At 39.4% G+C, this 23,583-nt stretch overlaps 1 protein-coding gene across 1 annotated transcript in view; it reads right to left on the bottom strand.

Moving 5' to 3' along the window:
- sema4ga (sema domain, immunoglobulin domain (Ig), transmembrane domain (TM) and short cytoplasmic domain, (semaphorin) 4Ga) overlaps window positions 1-23,583 on the bottom strand; it is a 58,206-nt gene that overhangs the window by 11,896 nt on the left and 22,727 nt on the right. The window contains exons 3-9 of the mRNA XM_062996069.1: window positions 10,086-10,231; window positions 9,841-9,903; window positions 9,661-9,759; window positions 8,567-8,660; window positions 7,276-7,389; window positions 6,906-7,060; window positions 2,642-2,817 (exon numbers count right to left, since the gene is read on the bottom strand). Coding sequence (XP_062852139.1) covers window positions 2,642-2,817; window positions 6,906-7,060; window positions 7,276-7,389; window positions 8,567-8,660; window positions 9,661-9,759; window positions 9,841-9,903; window positions 10,086-10,231 — 847 coding nt within the window. The remainder of the gene's footprint in view (window positions 1-2,641; window positions 2,818-6,905; window positions 7,061-7,275; window positions 7,390-8,566; window positions 8,661-9,660; window positions 9,760-9,840; window positions 9,904-10,085; window positions 10,232-23,583) is intronic.

The following is a 23,583-nucleotide window of genomic DNA, read 5'->3' as shown; positions in this document are numbered from 1 at the left end:
TTACAGCTTATTGCATGAACTTTTCTTTACACATCCTTGTAGTTGTCACGTCAAATTTCACCTCTGCCTACAAACTACGATCAATCATATGACAGAATATCATGAGGCAATACATTGCATCACATGTTTTCGTATTAAATCAAAAGCGCACATTTTGTTTACAGGCTGTGTAGCCTGACCTAAAGGTGAAACTATTAAGTGTACTACTGAGTCATTCATAACAAAACTAGCCTAACAGGAACCAAAAAACTTGAGGTTCTAGTTCTAATTATCCAACAAAGAAGATTTTAATTATAATGGCAACAACAACAAAACATAATGCTCAGTTAAAGTGCTTGGATATACTTTGTTTATGATTGGCCATACAATTTACAGGCCCTATCATTTTCACTTAATTTTCACTTAATTTTATGCGACATTACAACTACTAAGCCTTTAAAGGCTTAAATCTAAATACTCCTGTTCCATGTGGCAGGTCAAATTACATGGAAAATTCTGTCTTTTGTCCTTTTAGTCTATCCACTCAAAAGCCATCTCTGCATAATCTCTGGGCTGCCTATTTATTTAAATAGAAAAATACATGATGCCAAAACTGTAATCCAAATAAAAGATTTTAACAACATATTTAAAATCTGAAAAGAACAACAATTTGTGAACAGTTTGGGTTTTTATGTGCAATTTTTTGTCTGTCTACGTCCATGCACTACAAAATTTAAACGTTTTTTGCTGCAGCAGAAGCACCCTGTGTAGTCAAAAAATTAATTTAGGATTTTACAGTTTCTTTCCACTACATATACACCAACCAGGCATAACATTATGACCACTGACAGGTGAAGTGAATAACACTGATTATCTCTTCAACACGGCACCTGTTAGTAGGTGGGATATATTAGGCAGCAAGTGAACATTTTATCCTCAAAGTTGATGTGTTAGAAGCAGGAAAAATGGGCAAGCGTAAGGATTTGAGCGAGTTTGACAAGGGCCAGATTGTGATGGCTAGACGACTGGGTTAAAACATCTCCAAAACTGCAGCTCTTGTGGGGTGTTCCTGGTCTGCAGTGGTCAGTATCTATCAAAAGTGGTCCAAGAAAAGAACAGTGGTAAACCGGTGACAGGGTCATGGGTGGCCAAGGCTCATTGATGCACGTGGGGAGCGAAGGCTGGCCCGTGTGGTCCGATCCAGCAGACGAGCTACTGTAGCTCGAATTGCTGAAGAAGTCAATGCTGGTTCTGATAGAAAGGTGTCAGAATACACAGTGCATCACAGTTTGTTGCTTGTGGGGCAGCAAAAGGAGGGCCAACACAATATTAGGATGGTGGTCATAATGTTATGTCTGATCGGTGTAAATATATATAAAGTTTATATCAGATAAAAATGGACACTAGAGTGTAAGAATATATTTAGCCAACTTATTACAGGTTACATAAGACTGGTAGTTTTATTACTGCCGGTTTTGAGTCCCCGGTGGAACAACCCCCAAGAAAATGGTTGCATCCACCAACTGCATGACCATTTTATACAGTGTTAATATTTTGCACATCTGGATGAAAGCAGCATAAAACTTTATTTTAGGCTGCAAGCAAAACATGTCAAGAGGAGCACCAACAAAAATAGGACTGTGTAAAAGGGGTGAAAGCAATAATGACAGACGTTTGGTATGGTGAAAGGACACTGGTTAAATTAAAATGCTGAAACTGATGGTGTGGCACATTAGACATTTTAACTGGTCTAAAAATAAGGGTCAAAAGTAACTATGGCCAGAAGCTACAGAACTTCTTCTAATCACAGCAAAAATGCAGAAAGATCAGCCAGCAAAGGAAAATGTGTGTTCCAAATATTAGAAAACCTTTGTTAACACATGCACACAAAACAACATGGCTAGGTACTTATATTACTGAACTGTGGACAACCAGAAAACAGTGATCTTTCCATTGGTATTCAGTGGTTTTGCCTCTACTTATCATTGCACTACCATTAAGTCCTGTTGGTTCCAAAACTAAACAGGTTAATTGGTAAAATGTTCTGCTAATGTACAACATCAAACCCAATAAAGTGAGCATTAGGTTCCATAACACACAATGCACCAAAAGCACTATGCACAGTTTGAAAGTTAGCACAGTAATATTTGAAGAGATGCAGAGTTTCAATGATTCTCCCTGATACAACCTCACAGTGAAACTGACCTGCTTATGAATAAAATATGACACACATCTGGGTGCCAGAAAACCTGTCATCACTTTCCTAGGATTATGCTAGCAGAGCTTCAGCTTGAGTAAAGTAAGCTTGAAAATCATGGCCAAAAAGATATACGAGATTCTGAACAAGCTGAGACTTCACTTCATCCATCCTAGTTCTCACAGCACACATTGTTATTAGCCCAGCTCTCATTATCAAACACTAATGGATGTTATTGACAATTCTACATCCAAATAAATGCAACAGGAATCAGAATGACTAGCATCTATTTGTGCAGTCTTGTCTATTCAATCAGATCAAAAAAATGTGTCTAAACGAAAAGCAATCATGCCTCCAATCAGGCAGGCAATCAAGAGTGCATGCAGGGGTTGCTTTACATTCCATTATAAATTGAAACCCAATTAAATGTAACAGTGCTCCCAAATAAGTATGTATATTACTTACCATTCAAGGCCAAAGATGCCGTAGAGCATGGTGTCCTCAGTCCTGGGGCCTTCCAGGACAAACATGCTGCGCAGAACGTTAAAGTGAAACTCATAATCAGGAATAGAACACACCAGGCGCGCCTTGAGAAAAGATGTCCACTTTTTCTGCAAGGTCAGGAGACCTCCTCTGTCACTCTGTAACAAAGGAGCAATGACAAGAGGGCAAAATAAAACTAATAGAACCAGCTTGCAATTAAACAATCTCATAGTAAATATAAAATGTTAATTATATTTTAAAGGCATTCCATCTGTTCTTTTATTAGGCATCTTGCTACAGCAGTTTTTTAAATATATCTACGTTGTGCATTGCTTTTTTGGTCCTACTAAGCTTGAGATGTTGGTAGTGAGGTTTGCAATCTTTAGATTTAGAACTTTTACATGGAAGTAATCACAAACAAAAATAAAGCTTTAAATAGAGTGGGTTAACTGAAAAAGAGGTTGAGCTAAAATGTTTATATTACCCAGCATTAATAAAATAAAAATGTTACACCTGCCAATAGAAATCCCAATAAACTACCTAAAGGCAGCCTATAAATAGCTACAGGGAGAACACACTTCCATAGAAGTAATTTGCATTATTGATTGGTATGGACCAGCAGCAACGGCCTATGAATAAATGTGTAGGAAATTTCACCCACAGGCTGAAGATTGCAATGGCATTTTGATCCAGGCCTGGCTGTAAGATAGGAAAGGTTTAACAAGAGGTGCAGTTAGGCATGCTACTACCACATAAAAATCTAAATAGGTTCTTTTATTACATAATATCATAACTCCTATAGAATTACATCAATTGTAGAAATAACTGGCTGGCTGACAACTCACGCCAAACATGTTTCTTGTCTTTGTGCACATTTGTTGGGTTTAATTCCAAAGACTCGCTGAATCCTCCTATCACATAATGATAGGACTGAGTTAAAGAAAACTTAGACTGAGGTCAAATGCACAGCATTTGTAATGGAACAATATACACGTTAAACTGAATTAGATTCTGTGTTTTTCCTTACTAAATAGGGATATTGTACTTTCTGTCAGAGATAAAGCAAATTTAATTTACATCCTGCTTCCCCAGGGAAGGACAGTTTTTATTGGGTCCTACATGAAGTGCCTCGGCATATGTTTTCTCCCTGGGCCAATGTGCTGAGACAGGCCTAACACCTCGGGCTATAACAAAATACATTATAAGGACAGGGGAAACATCTGCATGTGAAAATAAATGGAGGAGATACTCAACAAAGCTTCCATCTATTTATCAAAATCATTTCCATATCTGAAAAAAGGTTATTGCTTTCAAATACTGCAGATTTTTGTTCAACTGGAATCTGCAATAATGAGAAGTTAAACTTGCACACCATTTATGTGCCAAATAAAAGTTTAATAATGGAAAATAAAGTACTGTAATCCTCTGGGAACAAATAAAGCACATTATTCTTATTAGGAGGTAATGATCTAAATATTAGATGATCTAAATAAAAACAAATTAAATAACCAAGAAAAACACAGAAGTATGTTGTATTGGCTTTATTTTGTTCCCCCAAAAACTGTCTAGAGATGATTGGTATTAGGGTAATTTAATTATATAAAGTGTCTGTGTTTGCAGTGTATTTTGCTGCTAGTATTCCGATAATGAAGGATAATCTCCTCATTAAAGTGGTCCTGCTGTGTGGACTGGCACAGAAAGATTACAAGTCCGCCCAGAATCCACACAGCCCACTACACATGGATCATCACTGAGAAATTTACTGTGTGTGCTATAGGCCACATCGATTTCTATTGCAGTATTCTCATGAGTGTCTATTTACCAACTTCATTTCACAGACTCTGATCTTAATAGGTTAAGGTGCTTTAGAGGTATGCCAATATGCCTTGATGTCTAGTTAACTGACCTGAAAACTTGAAATATCAGATAAATTAAACTATTTAAATCATTATTAATGCCTGAATCACAATGTTGATGCATGTAAACAAATATCAAAATGTACAGAATTTAGACATTTATTTGGGAGTTGACGTGGAAGATTTGATTTAGAGGATGGTATGCATATGTGAATCCACACTGTGCTGTTGTGTTGCTCTGAACTTATAAGCACTGTTCCAACATTCTTTCACACCCCTGATAAGTCCTCCCTTTTACTAAGTTAACACAGTGCTTACATCAAGGGGTTTTAAAGCTACTTGATACATGGCCAGTGTGAGTTTACATCATGACATCACGATACAAATGGTATGAATTAGTAAAGCTACATAGGTTTCTTAGCTGTTGAAAGGTACCTACATTTCCTTAAATTGTTTGGCTGGTGTCAGTGCCTTCATGGTATACTACAACCCCTGGCAAAAATTATGGAATCACCACTCTTGGAAGATGTTCTTTCAATTGTTTAATTTTGTAGAAAAAAAATAAATCACAGACATGCCACAAAACTATCATTTCTCAAACTGTCAACCCTCTGGCATTAAGAAACAATAAAAAAAGAAACAAATATAATAGTTGTGGTCAGTCACAATTGCTTTTTTTTAGATCAAGTAGAGGAAAAAAATATGGAATCACTCAAATCTGAGGAAAAAATTATGGAATCATTAGAAAACACTGCACCATTATTACTTTGTTGCACCACCTCTGGCTTTTATAATGGTTTAAACTCTCTGAGGCATGGAGTTAACTAATGACAAACAGTATTCTTCATCAATCTGCCTTCAACTGTCTCTTGCTGTTGCCAGATCAGCTTTGCAGGTTGAAACCTTGTCATTGACCATTTTCTTCAATTTCCACCAGAGATTTTCAAATGGATTGAGATCCGGACTATTTCCAGGCCATGCCATTGACATTATATGTTTTCTTGAAGGAAAGTTTTCACGTCCTTTGCCCTATGGCAAGATGCATTATCATCTTGAAAAATGAAGTCATCATCACCAAACATCCTTTCAACTGATGGAATAAGAAAAGCGTCCAAAATTTCAATGTGGACTTTGGCATTTATTGAAGACCATCTCCCCTGTGCCTTTACCCGACATGCAGGCCCATATCATCAACAACTGTGGAAATTAACATGTTTTCTTTAGGCAGTTATCTTCATAAGTTTCATTGGACAGACACCAAACAAAAGTTCCAGCATCATCACCTTGCCCAATGCAGATTCGCGATTCATCACTGAAGATCACTTTTATCCAGTCACCCACAGTCCACGATTGCTTTTCTTTAGCCTACTTTAACCTTGTTCTTTTCTTTTTAGGTGTTAATGATGGCTTTTGTTTGGCTTTTCTGTATGTAAATCCCATTTCTTTTAGGTGATTTCTTACAGTTCAGTCACAGACATTGACTCCACTTTCCGGCCACTTGTTTCTCATTTGTTTTGTTGTGCATTTTCTGTTTTCAAGACATATTGCTTTAAGTTTTCTATCTTGATGCTTTGATGTCTTGGTCTACCAGTATACTTCCCTTTTACAACCTTCCCATTTTGTTTGTACTTGGTCCAGATTTTAAACACAGCTTACTGGGAACAACCAACATCTTTTGCGACATTCCACAATGATTTATCTTCTTGAAGGAGTTTTATAATCCTCTCATTTGTTTCAACTGACATATCTTGTGTTGGAACCATGATTCATGACAATCTGCTTTGTGCAACAGCTCTCCGAGGTGTAAGCACTCTTTTTAAACTGAAGAATAATTAGCAAATCTAATCTGCTGCAGATGTTTTGTTTTTAAACTGCAAATTACAGAGTGATTCCATAATTTTTTCCTCAGATTTCAGTGATTCCATATTTTTTTCCTCTACTTGATCTAAAAAAAGCAATTGTGACTGACCACAACTATTATATTTGTTTCTTTTTTTTATTGTTTCTTAATGCCAGAAGGTTGACATTTTGAAAAATTATAGTTTTGTGGCATGTCTGTGATTTATTTTTTTTCTACAAAATTAAACAATTGACAGAACATCTTCCAAGAGTGGTGATTCCATAATTTTTGCCAGGGGTTGTATACTGCATGACCTACAACAGCACAGTGCTAATTACTTTGAATTCCAGCCATGTCTGTGCATACAGGAGTAAAATCAAAACAAACTGTGGATTTTAACATCATCAAAACCTTGTCAATTATGTGCAGATATTGTGTAAACTGAAACAGCTCCTAAATTAAAATTCAACAGAATTTGAAGTAAATTACTGATTCATGTTTTTGTCAGGTTGAACAAAAATACTAAGAACATGTACGGGTAGTGTCATACCTTACACACACGGGCCACTCGAGCCACCCTGCTGTAACTGAAGGACGGGCTGTATTCCTGACTCTTCTCCGTGAAGAAGAAATATATCTTATCATCATCTCCCACTGAGCTATTCACACTCTCCTTCAGCAGCGCAGAGCCCACAAAATCAGCATCTGCGCAGGACCAGACAACAAACGGTTCAAAATTTAGCACTTTCGGAGCAGAGATGGAGATTTATACTGAGCCACTAGAGAAAAAAACACTGCATAATAATTTTATTTCTAAAACATGAAGTAAATTGCATAGTTTAATACACATGACCATAACCAAGCTGTATACTGATACAGCAATAACTGCAAAGCAGATTTAGAAAAGACAGAAGACAGACCATAAAGCCAGCGAGTAGGTGCCTCCTCCGTTCTCAGCGTGGGGTTTGGTGAGTTCCTTCGAATATCAGGTGTACTCCAGAATTCATATTGAGAAGCTGTGTACATTTGCCCATCTACAAGACAAAACAGCTTTAATCTGGTGGCAAAAAGGCTGCACTGAGCAATAAATTACACAACTATCCAAGTATATTGACTAAATAAGTAGATGCCAAAAATAGATGTTAAAGAAAACCTGACATTTCATGGTACTTTTAGAAATACTAGACTTTATAATATCATGCTAGACACTGCATTACATTTCCTTAAATATTCATGTATGCACCGATTAGCTGAGATTTATCACCTCTTTTAACCACAGTTTTTTTAAATGCATTTTCTCCCTATTTTCCTACTGATTTAGCACACTTAATTTTGTCTTCCGCTGCTGAGAGATACCAGATTGCATCCAAGGCAGTGGCGATTTCTCTAAGACTGCAAGGGAAGCTCAGCTTCCCCTAAAATGTAAAAAATTAAATGGTCAAATATGTACAGTTGTGTTAACATTTCATTGACTACAAATGCGTTAGAACACGTTCATCTCAAAGACGAGTTTGTTCAGAATCAGCTACTTATCACAAATCCCTGACTCGAGCTTCTCATACATTCACGTAGCGTCAATGCTTTTGCCCGTAGAACCTGAGCGTCTCTTCACTTCAATGGGGCTGCATGGGAGGGTTTTTTTTCATTGCTTCGAAACTCGTCGGTCATTGGATAAATGCCACGATTTTGTCCCGCCCCCGGACGCTGAGCGTCTCTGGGGGTGAATGGAGCTGTGGGCGGGTCTGGATGCTGAGCTTCTGCAAGATGATTGGAGGATCAGTCGAAAGGCTGAATCCCGTTTTGATTGACAGCTATCACTTAGAGCTTCAGTCCCATCGCGGATTTTGCGAGTAAAGTCGAAAGACAAACTGCATCCCATTTCAGGCCATTTTCTTGAAAAGGAACGGAGGGCACAATTTATATATAAATCAATTGACAAATTTTATGATGTAAGCCGACAATGAGCTTCCCCTGTTTGAAAGACCAGCAGCCGCCACTGATCCAAGGAGAGCATGTCGCTGTACACGCCTCTACCGACACGTGTACAGCCACATATACACATTGACGTCATTGATCTGCTTTCCTTTGACTTAAAATGTATTAGGGTAATACTACTTTTGTTAAGGCTCTAACATTCTACAGCTATTCAAGCATGAGCAATTTCCTATAACATTTACAAAATAAAGTCTGGTCTGCTAATTACAGCCTTACCAATAAGCAGTCCAGTGTAGCCTTTAGCAGGGTCATAAGGGCACCTCTCCCGGCCCTCCTCAAACTCGGAGGAGATCTTAAAATCTCTACTATTCTAAAAACAATAATAAAATAATAATATCAATAATAAAATAAGCATATTGCTCAAGCTAAAAATACACACATCACAAAAAATGAAAGACTTAATGAGCACAATGTTGAAAATATGTCCTTGATGAGAAACAAAGTTTATTTGTTTGTTTGGATTTTACCACCATGTTTAACACATTTGTATCTTTTTACATTTATTTTTATATTTCCAGCAGACACTTTTGTCCAAAGCGACTTACACTATACAGTTTGAGCAATTCAGTGTTAAGGGCCTTGCTCAAGGGCTCAACAGTGGCAACGTGGCAGTGGTGGGGTTTGAACCAGCAACTTTTTGCTTATTAGTCCAGTACCTTAACCACTAAGCTACAACTGCTTAGTACAACTGTCTTTTTATGGCTGTTTATACTGTGTTAAGTTCCAGTCTGCTTATTGTATCTTTAATTTAAGACAGAAAATATATTTGTCTTTTAAAGAATATAAAACAAATCCTTAAGTGGTCAACTACAAGATGTCAAACTTAATATTGACTTATAAATCACATTGTAGACACCAGATGGACCAAGTTTGAGCTTCTGGAATCCAAAGCTGTAAAGTAACTGGCTTTGCTTTGTGGTTGTCTGGTAGCTAATGTCCACTGTTAAAAAGACTGTTAGTGCTCTCCTCAGAGTGCATTCAGCTGCTTTATATTGGTGCACGAGATACAGTTTGAAAAAGACATGGTGGCTTTATTCTTCAAAAAAAACATGCTAAACCTAGGGGGAGAGAGTTATATAAATTGAGAGGAACTACATATTAAAAACAAACCAGGACCATCATAAAATGCCCCAACTGTGTCTTTATTTGGGCAACCCTGATAGCTAGTGAGGCTGGTCAAGTAATGTAAACATAGAGCAAGGATGTTCCAATAATTAATGGCCAGGGTCTGTTGATGGTCACCGAAATACAAATCGGTTTTAGAGGCAGCTTGGACAATAAACAAACAAGTGAGTACAATAAGTACTTACAATATATGCACAGAGTGGGCTAAATGCATGAGTTCCACAAGTATATAGGTGGGTGCTGTTAAATCTCTGCAGAAATCGAATGTGGTTAAAACATTCTGTCTGTAATAGAAAATAAATGTCAGTAAAACAAAGATGTAAAATTGTCTACACAAACTAAAGTGTCAAACTAAATTCGCTGACCTTGTTATCTCTTCCTTTGTTTAGGCAGAGCTGCTTCTGGTCTTTTGGTGCCTCCCAGTCAATCTGAACAAGGAAAGGGTTAACATAAGTTTTTAACTGATAACTGTGTAACTTTTAAGTAGTTTAATACAGGAGGTTTAACAACTTTTCTTGTGACTTTTTTATAAACGAAACTACGTCATGGTTTCATACAGATGATCTCCTAGTTGATGTCTGTGTATTTAACAGGTCAGTTGAGTACTCACAGTGTGGCCAGAGCTTGAAATATTGGAAGCCTGCAAGGCATAAAGTGCTCCTCTCGCTCCCACATATAGCAAACCAGCCTCATCCTCCAGCAACAGGGTACTGTAGTTAAGAGCGGAGCCACTGAAGGGCCTGGAGCCTGAAAGTTCTAAAACACACAAGGGTCAGAGGCAAATTAGTTTGTGCCCTCCAGGGACAAGTGGTAGCACTGTTGCCTCACAGCAAGAAGGTCCTGGGTTCGATCCCCAGTTGGGGCGGTCCAGGTCCTTTTTGTGTGGAGTTTGCATGTTCTCCCCGTGTCTGCGTGGGTTTTCTTCCGGGAGCTCTGGTGTCCTCTCACAGCCCAAATACATGCAAGTGTGTTTTACATCAAACTTGTGAACTGATGAATCTTGTGTAACAAGATTTCTGTCATGAATGTAGCCAAAGTGTGTAAAACATAAACATAAATAAATATAAACATTCTAGAAGTATTACTTAAAATTGATTAAGGATCTGCTTTCCATTGATCACTGTACCAAAGATTTAAAGGCATACATATATAAGATGTGCATTTACCAGTTTATTTTTTGAGAATTTGGGTTGATTTTGGACATGAGTCACAAGCGGTCAGCTTGCCAAAACATGAATCACTGACATGACACATCATAGCACTGAAAAAGGCCAGTGCATTTTGCATCATTACAGAAATTAAATGAATAATTTACGATCACTGAAATATTCAGTCTCAAAGATATTTTATCACCAGTATTTAGAAATGGCATTGCACAGAGTCAGTGTTGCTACATACTGCTTGATTATTACTTCAGCTGACTCACCCAAAGTAATAAGTGGTCGGACGGTGACGCAAACATGGTTTAACAAAGACTGGAGTGACAACAAGGACATAGGTCACTGGTGTTGCTGAGTAGCTTTTTCTTTTTTTAAACTGTCACAAAATAAAAAAAAGACCCTGAATTTAAACATTTGTACAAAATATATAGCAAATTGCCCTAGAGTGTAAAGAATTTGCAGTATCTGGCTAAAATGTGTGTTAAAGCTGTGTTCACATGGATATTCTTGGTATCTGTCAGAACATCAATATGTGTTGCCAATATACACCGATCAGGCATAACATTATGACCACTGACAGGTGAAGTGAGCAAAACTGATTATCTCTTCATCACAGCACCTGTTAGTGGGTGGGATATATTAGGCAGCAAGTGAACATTTTATCCTCAAAGCTGATGTGTTAGAGACAGGAAAGTTGGGCAAGCGTAAGGATTTGAGCGAGTTTGACATGGCTAGACGACTGGGTCAGAGTATCTCCAAAACTGCAGCCCTTTTGGTGTGTGTGGTCCGATCCAACAGATGAGCTACTGTAGCTCGAATTGCTAAAGAAGTTAATGCTGGTTCTGATAGAAAGGTGTCAGAATACACACTGCATCGCAGTTTGTTGCGTATGGGGCTGTCTAACCGCAGACTGGTCAGGGTGCCCATGCTGACCCCTGTCCACCGCTGAAAGCACCAACAATGGGAACATGAGCATCGGAAGTGGACCACATAGCAATGGAAGAAGGTGGCCTGGTCTGATGAATCACATTTTCTTTTACATCACATGGATGGCCGGGTGCATGTGCGAAGCTTACCTGGTGAACACATGGCACCAGGATGCACTATGGGAAGAAGGCAAGCCAGCGGAGGCAGTGTGATGCTTTGGGCAATGTTCTGCTGGGAAACCTTGGGTCCTGCCATCCAGGTGGATGTTACTTTGACATGTACCACCTACCTAAGCATTGTTGCAGACCATGTACACTCTTTCATGGAAACGGTATTCCCTGATGGCTGTGGTCTCTTTCAGCAGGATAATGCACCCTGCCACAAAGCAAAAATGGTTCAGGAATGGTTTGAGGAGCACAACAACGAGTTTAAGGTGTTGACTTGGCCTCCAAATTCCCCAGATCTCAATCCAATCGAGCATCTGTGTGATGTGCTGGACAAACAAGTCCGATCCATGGAGGCCCCACCTCACAACTTACAGGAGTTAAAGGATCTGCTGCAAACATCTTGGTGCCAGATACCACAGCATACCTTCAGGGTCTAGTGGAGTCCATGCTTCGACGGGTCAGGACTGTTTTGGCAGCAAAAGGGGGACCAACACAATATTAGGAAGGTGATCATAATGTAATGCCTGATTGGTGTAGATGCTTTTAAGCTACCAGTTTTTCAGAGTACTGAAAATGAAATGCTGTTTAATCTGGTAAAGTATGCCTAATTAATACACAAAAATAAAAATGTGCAAGTGTTTTCCCATTGATAGTGTTCAAGCTGAACCACATGGCAACAGGTATTGACGAAACATGCTGCACATCCCTCTTCTCCTGTATGGCTGTCTCTAGCACAAAGAGCATGGGGGGTAAGTACAGATCACACAATGCTTTAGCAATAATATAATAACCTTCCATCAACAGGAGAGAGACGAATGTTAAACAAAGTCAGGGAGTAACAGAGGGGAATTAGCAGCTTTGACAAGGAGCAACTATGGTGCTTTATGACTGATGACAGTGTTACTGTTGTATCACTCCACACAAGCTCCTATCAGATTCCTCTGACAATAATTAATATAAATTAATTAATTAATAAAATTAAAATAATTATTTGCTTTACATCTAAGTAAACTGCTTTAGTGAAAGTGGAAGTGCACCTGTTGGACAAAACAATAAAAACCCATATCAAATTAATAAGGTCAAGGAAATAATAGGACCCCATAACAGCTTTACCCATTCCCTAACTGCTTTATTCAAATAGGTTGTGGTTGCCTGATGAAGCATTGCTAAAAAGAAATGGCTACAGTTTTATTTTATAGATAAAGGTGGTGGAAATCTATTTATAACATGACCAGGGTTAGGGATTTCACCATTAAACTCTGGGTGCAAGGCAGAAATACCCTGGACAGAATGCCTATCTATTGCAGGACTTGTGTCTAAGTGAGTGGGGGAAGGCTGATTACATCTGTGTAGATGCCTGGTCAGCTGATAGCACAGCTGAAATTTGACCCTGGAGTGGTGGTGGGATAGCGTAAGAGTCTAGGCAAAGCAATCCTTCGGCAAAAAAAATATGTCCAGATTCAGAAAATATGGGGAATTTTGGGTGGTTATACTTTTTTTTCCAATTATCTAGGGTTTTGTGCCCAAGTTTTGTGCTTCGTACACCAACAGCACCACCATATATTATAGTTTTGAGAAACTCCACAATACTGTATTATATTAGACTAATTGTTTTACATTGTTTAAGCAATTCCCACTGTTAGTTTCTACTATTTGCCTTTTTTTAAAACTCTTTTTGCCTCATGTTGCTTCAAAAACACACATCAAAATGCTAAGTCAAAGAGATTTTTTGAAGCTAATACAAGCTGGTAATTGGGAACCAACTAATGTAAATGATCTGGGCAGTTATATATACACTGATCAGGCATAACATCATGGCCACCTCCTTGTTTCTACACTCACTGTCTATTTTATCAGCTCCACTTACCATATAGAAGCACTTTGTAGTTGTACAATTACTGACTGTAGTCCATCTGTTTCTGTGCATGCTTTGTTAGCCCCCTTTCATGCTGTTCTTCAATGGTCAGGACTCTCCCTACCACTACAGAGTAGGTATTATTTGGGTGGTGGATCATTCTCAGCACTGCAGTGACACTGACATGGTGGTGGTGTGTTAGTGTGCCTCACTGTCACTGCTGGACTGAGAATAGTCCACCAACCAAAAACATCCAGTCAACAGCATCCCGTGGGCAGCGTCCTGTGACCACTGATGAAGGTCCAGAAGATGACCAACTCAAACAGCAGCAATAGATGAGTGATCGTCTCTGACTTTACATTTACAAGTTAGACCAACTAGGTAGGATAGGTAATAGAGTGGACAATGAGTGGACACGGTAGTTAAAAACTTCATCAGCATTGCTGTGTCTGATCCACTCATACCAGCACAACACACACTAACACACCACCACCATGTCATTGTCACTGCAGTGCTGAGAATGATCCACCACCTGAATAATGCCTATGCTGTGGTGGTCCTGTGGGGGTTCTGACCATAGAAGAACAGGGTGAAAGAAGGCTAAAAAGGTATGTAGAGAAACAGATGGACTACAGTCAGTAATTGTAGAACTACAAAGCGCTTCTAAATGGTAAGTGGAGCTGATAAAATGGACAGCGAGTGTAGAAACCAGGAGGTGGTTTTAATGTTATGGCTGATCGGTGTATATAAATGTAAATTGGTCAAGAGCGTTTTTTATTTGACGTTTGTCCACCCTGTATAATGTATTTAGCCCATTGTAAATTTACAGGTTTAAAAAAAAAAAAACGACTATATCGTTTCTCTTCCAGCCAGAGACCGGCAATAAATCTTCCCCCACACAGAAACACGTATACAAACACACGCACCCACACACATGAACAGCGTCACACACAGGCAAAAATTAATCAGCACGTCCGTTAGTGAGTCAGCAAGGCGATCTCCAACATGCAGTACAAAGTTCACCCCTGTGTTATTCCAACGTTAGTCAGAGAATAGATGAGGTAAAACCAGATTTGAAGACTCTCTGAAAGTATTGCCTACTTCTTTATTTCCTGTCTGAGAAGGGGAATATATCACACGGTTCCCAAATCCCAAGCCTCTAGTCATCTTATTGAATTTCTCATAGGAACCTAAAAAGAACCTTGTTCTCATCACCGTGGGGTATGCTGGCATCAAGGTAAACAGAACCATGACTAAAGTTCCTTTTACACTTAAAACCCAAGACATTACAGTACAGGAATGCCCGGACTTTGTGCCAAGTACACTTGCAGATTAAAGATGTCAGTTTGGCATTAAAGACCCAATACACTCTGATGTAAATCCCACATACAAGCAATTTGGTGGGATTTACATTTTAAATTGTTAGTGTGAAGGCTTTACTTAATTTTATGATTGATGGTAAAGCTGGTCTCTCTCCATGTTCAAAGTTATTTGTGAGGGCAAACTGACAGATGTTAATTATTTAAGCATTAATTTACCCCTTAAACGGGTCACCTTGGCCATCATCGCAACAATTGCCCCCCCTAAGAGATTTGGCAGGAGCCGCTACTGCCTCTTTCTGCAAGCGTTGTAATTCTTCAAAAACTTAAAATAAAAAAATGATCAATTGAAATCAGCTTTACAGCTCCTCCATTTATGTGGGAGCATGAAGACAAATAAGCTAGCTACCACTAACAGCACAGAAACAAACAGTATTTAAATATACAAATTATAATGCAGGATTCTTATCCAGCATCCAGCACTACTTTCAGAATCCACAATGCATTAGCACTGCTAACATGTTAACAGCAATGTATTTGCCAAAGTAATATGACTGTAGTATCCATCCTTCCATAGCAGTGTAAGTATTCAATTAATCAAAATAAACTGGCAGCCACATTATACATTGATTATTTATGACTTGATTAACTTTTAAAGTAAAGTGTACTTGTAACTAGGGATGTTAATAACTAATCAGTTAAACGATAACGACAGTCATAGTTCAATTAATGCTGAAGGACAAAAAGGTCATTTGCATTTAAATTTTCAACAGCTGATGATTGATTTGAATAGAAAGAGAGAGTTCAGACAGCCAATTTATGACTCACCCCTTGCCCAACCTCAGTGCTCATGCGCCAGCTCATTTAAAGAAAGAGTCCTGCTGTTCTGTTATCTAAATCTTAAACGACGGATCTATTGTGCATTTTTTTTTTTGCAAGGTTTGTAATGTTATTTTACTTTTACATTTTTTTTATTTAAATGTAATTGTGTATGTATGAAATTTTAGTTTGTTGCTGTCATTTGTTAAGCGCTTGAAAAGTGCTATATAAACAAATATTATTATATTATTATTTGATTTCAAAACTGATGTAAATATATTGCATTATGTCAAAGTATAAAAGTACTCTGCCTATAATCTGATACTAAGTCATGTTGTCAGGAAGAGCTTTAACATACGGACTGCATCATTATTCATTATTATTAGCATATAACGCTTCTAATAAACTGTTTGCTATTGGCTACTATTTATAATTTACATTGTAAATATTGAACTGGTTCTGCTCAGTGTTTACTTTAATCTTACTCTTCTACTTTACTGCCATGTTCACTATGTTACACTGTTTTCATTAAATATAAAGTCTTGTTTACATAAAACTCTTTGATATGTTTGATGGAACGCTCTAAATTTGTCAGTTTGTATACAAACACACACTAATCAGCCATAACATTAAAACCACTGCCATGTTTCTACACTCACTGTCCATTTTATCAGCTCCACTTACCATATAGAAGCCTTTTGTAGTTCTACAATTACTGACTGTAGTCCATCTGTTTCTCTGCATGCTTTGTTAGCCCCCTTTCATGCTGTTCTTCAATGGTCAGGACTCTTCCAGGACCACTACAGAGTAGGTATTATTTAGGTGGTGGATCATTCTCAGCACTGCAGTGACACTGACATGGTGGTGGTGTGTTAGTGTGTGTTGTGCTGGTATGAGTGGATCAGACACAGCAGCGCTGCTGGAGTTTTTAAACACCTCACTGTCACTGCTGGACTGAGAATAGTCCACCAACCAAATACATCCAGCCAACAGCGCCCTGTGGGCAGCGTCCTGTGACCACAGTGTCTAATAAGAGTGGACAGTGAGTGGACACGGTATTTAAAAACTCCAGCAGCGCTGGATCCACCACCTAAATAATACCTGCTCTGTAGTGGTCCTGTAGGGGTCCTGACCATTGAAGAACAGGGTGAAAGCAGGCAAAAAAGTATGTAGAGAAACAGATGAACTACAGTCAGTAATTGTAGAACTACAAAGTGCTTCTATGATAAAATGGACAGTGAGTGTAGAAACAAGGAGGTGGTTTTAATGTTATGGCTGATCAGTGTACAAACCAGCTTTGATCGCATTCTCTATAATCAGTCAGAACCTAACCTTATCTGATTCAGTACTTAAGTATGCAAAATGAGAGATAGAAGGTACACTGTATCTTCCTTAGTATTGTTCATTTAATTGATGCACAACCGATTTATCTAGTGTTTCTTCACCTTGCATATCGCTGATAAGCTGTTGGGGCAAAGCCTGCTATTCATACACAAAAAAATGTACTTTTAGAAGTTGTAGTTATTTGTGTTTAAATCCTTCTTTACTCCTGTATAAAGAAGACATTTCTTATGTTTTATTATGTTATTTGGGTGATGGATTATTCACGACTCTGTAATGACAGCAGCATGGTGATGACATTGGATTTTTAAACTAATCATTGGCAAAGTCAGTTCTCCAACCAAACATATAAAGCTTACAACTAATAAAGGGATGCAACACAAAGTTCATCTGTAAGGAATATGTAGCTTAAAATAATATACACCGATCAGCCATAACATTAAAACCACCTTGTTTTTACACTTGCTGTCCATTTTACCATATAGAAGCGCTTTGTAGTTCTACAATTACTGACTGTAGTCCATCTGTTTCTCTGCATGCTTTGTTAGCCCCCTTTCACCCTGTTCTTCAATGGTCAGGACCCCCACAGGACCACTACAGAGCAGATATTATTTGGGTGGTGGATCATTCTCAGCACTGCAGTGACACTGACATGGTGGTGGTGTGTTAGTGTGTGTTGTGCTAGTATGAGTGGATCAGACACAGCAGTGCTGCTGGAGTTTTTAAATACCGTGTCCACTCACTGTCCACGCTATTAGACACTCCTACCTAGTTGGTCCACCTTGTAGATGTAAAGTCAGAGACAATCGCTCATCTATTGCTGCTGTTTGAGTTGGTCATCTTCAAGACCTTCAGTGGTCACAGGACGCTGCCCATGGGGCGCTGTTGGCTTGATATATTTTTGGTTGGTGGACTATTTCATAGTCCAGCAGTGACAGTGAGGTGTTTAAAAACTCCAGCAGCGCTGCTGTGTCTTATCCACTCATAACAGCACAACACACACTAACACACCACCACCATGTCAGTGTCATTGCAGTGCTGAGAATGACCCACCACCCAAATAATACCTGCTCTGTAGTGGTCCTGTAGGGGTCCTGACCATTGAAGAACAGCATGACAGGGGGCTAACAAAGCATGCAGAGAATCAGATGGACTACAGTCAGTAATTGTAGAACTACAAAGTGCTTCTATATGATAAGTGGAGCTGATAAAATGGACAGTGAGAAGCATACAAGATATGTGTACCCAATAAAATGCACTGACTGCACTGATTATTAAAAATATTTGTATAGCTTCTGAACCTGCAAGTGCAAGCTTCAGGAACGAATTCACAAACACATGCCGGCTCTGTAAGACTGGTGAGCAACTGAAGAGAACTGAGCTTGCGGCCAGACTGCAAATTGTTACCAGAATGTTACAACAGGTGAGATTTTCTGACAAGTCATTGTTCTTGACAGCGGTGTGTAAGCATGATTTGTAGTCCAATTAAACTGTATTATTAGTTTATTATAAAACATTGTAAACCCTTGTCATCCATGTCTCTACAGTCAAACACTATAAAGCTGAGACATATAAAACAAAATAGCTAATAATACGATGACAAATGATTGTAAAGTGATTACAATCTTTACAGAGCAGCTTGTTCAATTGTTTATTTGTGGTTTTAAATGGAACTATCCATTCATCCACATGCACATAACTGCCCTGCCTGTCTACAAACCACAACAAGGGCCAAGACATGACTGAATTTGTCTATGCATGGGCAGCTGCGAGCAAATGTGGTCAATGTGTACGCGTGTGTGTGTGTCTGTGTTGAAGAAAGAAACTGAATAATACATATTCAACCAAATGAATAGCTAACAAATGCTTTTACACTTCATATCAGCCACAATGTAAATCTGACACAGTGAGACTGAATGAGCGAGAGAACGCGTCAGAGCGCATAAAGCGTGTGCTGTCGCAAAGGAATGTTTACTGAGTAAACATCTGTGAAGGTCTGATGAGGACCAGAAAAGAGAGAACACAGTGTTCACTCTGACATTACACTCGGACCGTTTATTTACTCACTTAGCAGACGTAGTGGTTTAACCCTTGTATTGTCTTGTATTGTCACTACTGCTGGGATCCACTACTGCTGGAATAGTCGTGATTTCTTCTCTAAAAACAGTATACTTCATTCCATACTCCTCAATAGTTTAGAGTATAACTATGTTAGTAAAAAGCCAGATAGCTAACTACATTTCCTACATTTTTTAATACATTTTGTTTTTATGCATTTTTTCCCCTTCTTCTCCCTTTTAGTGCGTCCAATTGCCCTATTGCGTCATGCTTCCTTTCCACCAATGCCAATCCCCACTCTGATTAAGGAGAATGAAGCTAACCCATGCCCCTCCGACACATGGGCAGCAGCCGTATGCATCTCATCACCTACACTTTGACGAGTGCAGTGCAGCACTGTGTATGGAGACACACACCCTGTGTATATATATATACAGTGTATCACAAAAGTGAGTACACCCCTCACATTTCTGCAGATATTTAAGTATATTTTTTCATGAGACAACACTGACAAAATGACACTTTGACACAATGAAAAGTAGTCTGTGTGCAGCTTATATAACAGTGTAAATTTATTCTTCCCTCAAAATAACTCAATATACAGCCATTAATGTCTAAACCACCAGCAACAAAAGTGAGTACACCCCTAAGTGAAAGTTCCTGAAGTGTCAATATTTTGTGTGGCCACCATTATTTCCCAGAACTGCCTTAACTCTCCTGGGCATGGAGTTTACCAGAGCTTCACAGGTTGCCACTGGAATGCTTTTCCACTCCTCCATGACGACATCACGGAGCTGGCGGATATTCGAGACTTTGCGCTCCTCCACCTTCCGCTTGAGGATGCCCCAAAGATGTTCTATTGGGTTTAGGTCTGGAGACATGCTTGGCCAGTCCATCACCTTTACCCTCAGCCTCTTCAATAAAGCAGTGGTCGTCTTAGAGGTGTGTTTGGGGTCATTATCATGCTGGAACACTGCCCTGCGACCCAGTTTCCGGAGGGAGGGGATCATGCTCTGCTTAGTATTTCACAGTACATATTGGAGTTCATGTGTCCCTCAATGAAATGTAACTCCCCAACACCTGCCGCACTCATGCAGCCCCAGACCATGGCATTCCCACCACCATGCTTGACTGTAGGCATGACACACTTATCTTTGTACTCCTCACCTGATTGCCGTCACACATGCTTGAGACCATCTGAACCAAACAAATTAATCTTGGTCTCATCAGACCATAGGACATGGTTCCAGTAATCCATGTCCTTTGTTGACATGTCTTCAGCAAACTGTTTGCGGGCTTTCTTGTGTAGAGACTTCAGAAGAGGCTTCCTTCTGGGGTGACAGCCATGCAGACCAATTTGATGTAGTGTGCAGCGTATGGTCTGAGCACTGACAGGCTGACCCCCCACCTTTTCAATCTCTGCAGCAATGCTGACAGCACTCCTGCGCCTATCTTTCAAAGACAGCAGTTGGATGTGACGCTGAGCACGTGCACTCAGCTTCTTTGGACGACCAACGCGAGGTCTGTTCTGAGTGGACCCTGCTCTTTTAAAACGCTGGATGATCTTGGCCACTGTGCTGCAGCTCAGTTTCAGGGTGTTGGCAATCTTCTTGTAGCCTTGGCCATCTTCATGTAGCGCAACAATTCGTCTTTTAAGATCCTCAGAGAGTTCTTTGCCATGAGGTGCCATGTTGGAACTTTCAGTGACCAGTATGAGAGAATGTGAGAGCTGTACTACTAAATTGAACACACCTGCTCCCTATGCACACCTGAGACCTAGTAACACTAACAAATCACATGACATTTTGGAGGGAAAATGACAAGCAGTGCTCAATTTGGACATTTAGGGGTGTAGTCTCTTAGGGGTGTACTCACTTTTGTTGCCGGTGGTTTAGACATTAATGGCTGTATATTGAGTTATTTTGAGGGAAGAATAAATTTACACTGTTATATAAGCTGCACACAGACTACTTTTCATTGTGTCAAAGTGTCATTTTGTCAGTGTTGTCCCATGAAAAGATATACTTAAATATCTGCAGAAATGTGAGGGGTGTACTCACTTTTGTGATACACTGTATCACAAAAGTGAGTACACCCCTCACATTTCTGCAAATATTTCATTATATATTTTCATGGGACAACACTATAAAAATAAAACTTGGATATAACTTAGAGTAGTCAGTGTACAACTTGTATAGCAGTGTAGATTTACTGTCTTCTGAAAATAACTCAACACACAGCCATTAATGTCTAAATGGCTGGCAACATAAGTGAGTACACCCCACAGTGAACATGTCCAAATTGTGCCCAAAGTGTCAATATTTTGTGTGACCACCATTATTATCCAGCACTGCCTTAACCCTCCTGGGCATGGAATTCACCAGAGCTGCACAGGTTGCTACTGGAATCCTCTTCCACTCCTCCATGATGACATCACGGAGCTGGTGGATGTTAGACACCTTGAACTCCTCCACCTTCCACTTGAGGATGCGCCACAGGTGCTCAATTGGGTTTAGTCCATCACCTTTACCTTCAGCTTCCTCAGCAAGGTAGTTGTCATCTTGAAGGTTGTGTTTGGGGTCGTTATCCTGTTGGAAAACTGCCATGAGGCCCAGTTTTCGAAGGGAGGGGATCATGCTCTGTTTCAGAATGTCACAGTACATGTTGGAATTCATGTTTCCCTCAATGAACTGCAGCTCCCCAGTGCCAGCAGCACTCATGCAGCCCAAGACCATGATGCTACCACCACCATGCTTGACTGTAGGCAAGATACAGTTGTCTTGGTACTTCTCACCAGGGCGCCGCCACACATGCTGGACACCATCTGAGCCAAACAAGTTTATCTTGGTCTCGTCAGACCACAGGGCATTCCAGTAATCCATGTTCTTGGACTGCTTGTTTTCAGCAAACTGTTTGCTGGCTTTCTTGTGCGTCAGCTTCCCTCTGGGATGACGACCATGCAGACCGAGTTGATGCAGTGTGCGGCGTATGGTCTGAGAGCTGACAGGCTGACCTCCCACGTCTTCAACCTCTGCAGCAATGCTGGCAGCACTCATGTGTCTATTTTTTAAAGCCAACCTCTGGATATGACGCCGAACACGTGGACTCAACTTCTTTGGTCGACCCTGGCGAAGCCTGTTCCGAGTGGAACCTGTCCTGGAAAACCGCTGTATGACCTTGGCCACCATGCTGTAGCTCAGTTTCAGGGTGTTAGCAATCTTCTTATAGCCCAGGCCATCTTTGTGGAGAGCAACAATTCTATTTCTCACATCCTCAGAGAGTTATTTGCCATGAGGTGCCATGTTGAATATCCAGTGGCCAGTATGAGAGAATTGTACCCAAAACACCAAATTTAACAGCCCTGCTCCCCATTTACACCTGGGACCTTGACACATGACACCAGGGAGGGACAACGACACATTTGGGCACAATTTGGACATGTTCACTGTGGGGTGTACTCACTTATGTTGCCAGCTATTTAGACATTAATGGCTGTGTGTTGAGTTATTTTCAGAAGACAGTAAATCTACACTGCTATACAAGCTGTACACTGACTACTCTAAGTTATATCCAAGTTTCATGTCTATAGTGTTGTCCCATGAAAAGATATAATGAAATATTTGCAGAAATGTGAGGGGTGTACTCACTTTTGTGATACACTGTATATATATATATATATATATATATATATATAAAGACATTCTGTTCTATTCTACAGCTGCAACTCTCAGTACTTGTTGCAGGTTTTTTAAAGTAAATAATGTTTTGGCTTTATAATAATTATACTGCATTTTCCACATTTAATAAAGCCCAACATGGCCACCCACACATGCATATAACTATTATTCAGTTACCATTAAGTGCAATCTGTAACATTAATGACACATTTTGTTTTTAATTTCTAAATTGATTCAATATGAAGAATCAATGTGTGAGTGTGTCTGTGTGAGTGTGTCTGTGTGTGTGTGTGTGTGTGTGTCTGTGTGTGTGTGTGTGTGTGTGTTTCAGCTTGGTAGAAGGAGAAAAGGAAAAAGCAGAAATGCTTCTAGTATCTGCAGGGTGCTTTGCAGCTTTTATTTTAGCTAAACTAATTACACATATCAGTAGGAACCCACATGCAACCTTGTAAAACCCACTCAAATGACCTTTGCATCCTAGATGTGCTTCTCTTTCTCAAAATTCAGTTATATCTCCTTAACATGCTCTAAAAATATACTGTATTATATGTGTTTTCTTTCTTACTTATGGCTTTGTTTAAAGCTGTAAAAATGAGATTTAGAAATGTTAGAAATCTGCAGTAGTTTAGAATACAGATTCGCGCAGATGAACCTATCTGATTTTTTCGTCAGTATGTTTTATTGTAAATTAGCACCAGATTAGCAATAGTTCGACGTGCTTATATACAGTATGTAATTAAAGTAATTCTTTTCTTTCTACAACTCTTATGTAAGCACACAGAGTG

This window comes from Trichomycterus rosablanca, chromosome 5, assembly GCF_030014385.1.
Source record: "Trichomycterus rosablanca isolate fTriRos1 chromosome 5, fTriRos1.hap1, whole genome shotgun sequence".
Taxonomy (NCBI): Eukaryota; Metazoa; Chordata; class Actinopteri; order Siluriformes; family Trichomycteridae; genus Trichomycterus; species Trichomycterus rosablanca.
Note: the sequence above shows the minus strand (reverse complement) of the source record. Positions and strands in the feature narration are given on the sequence as shown.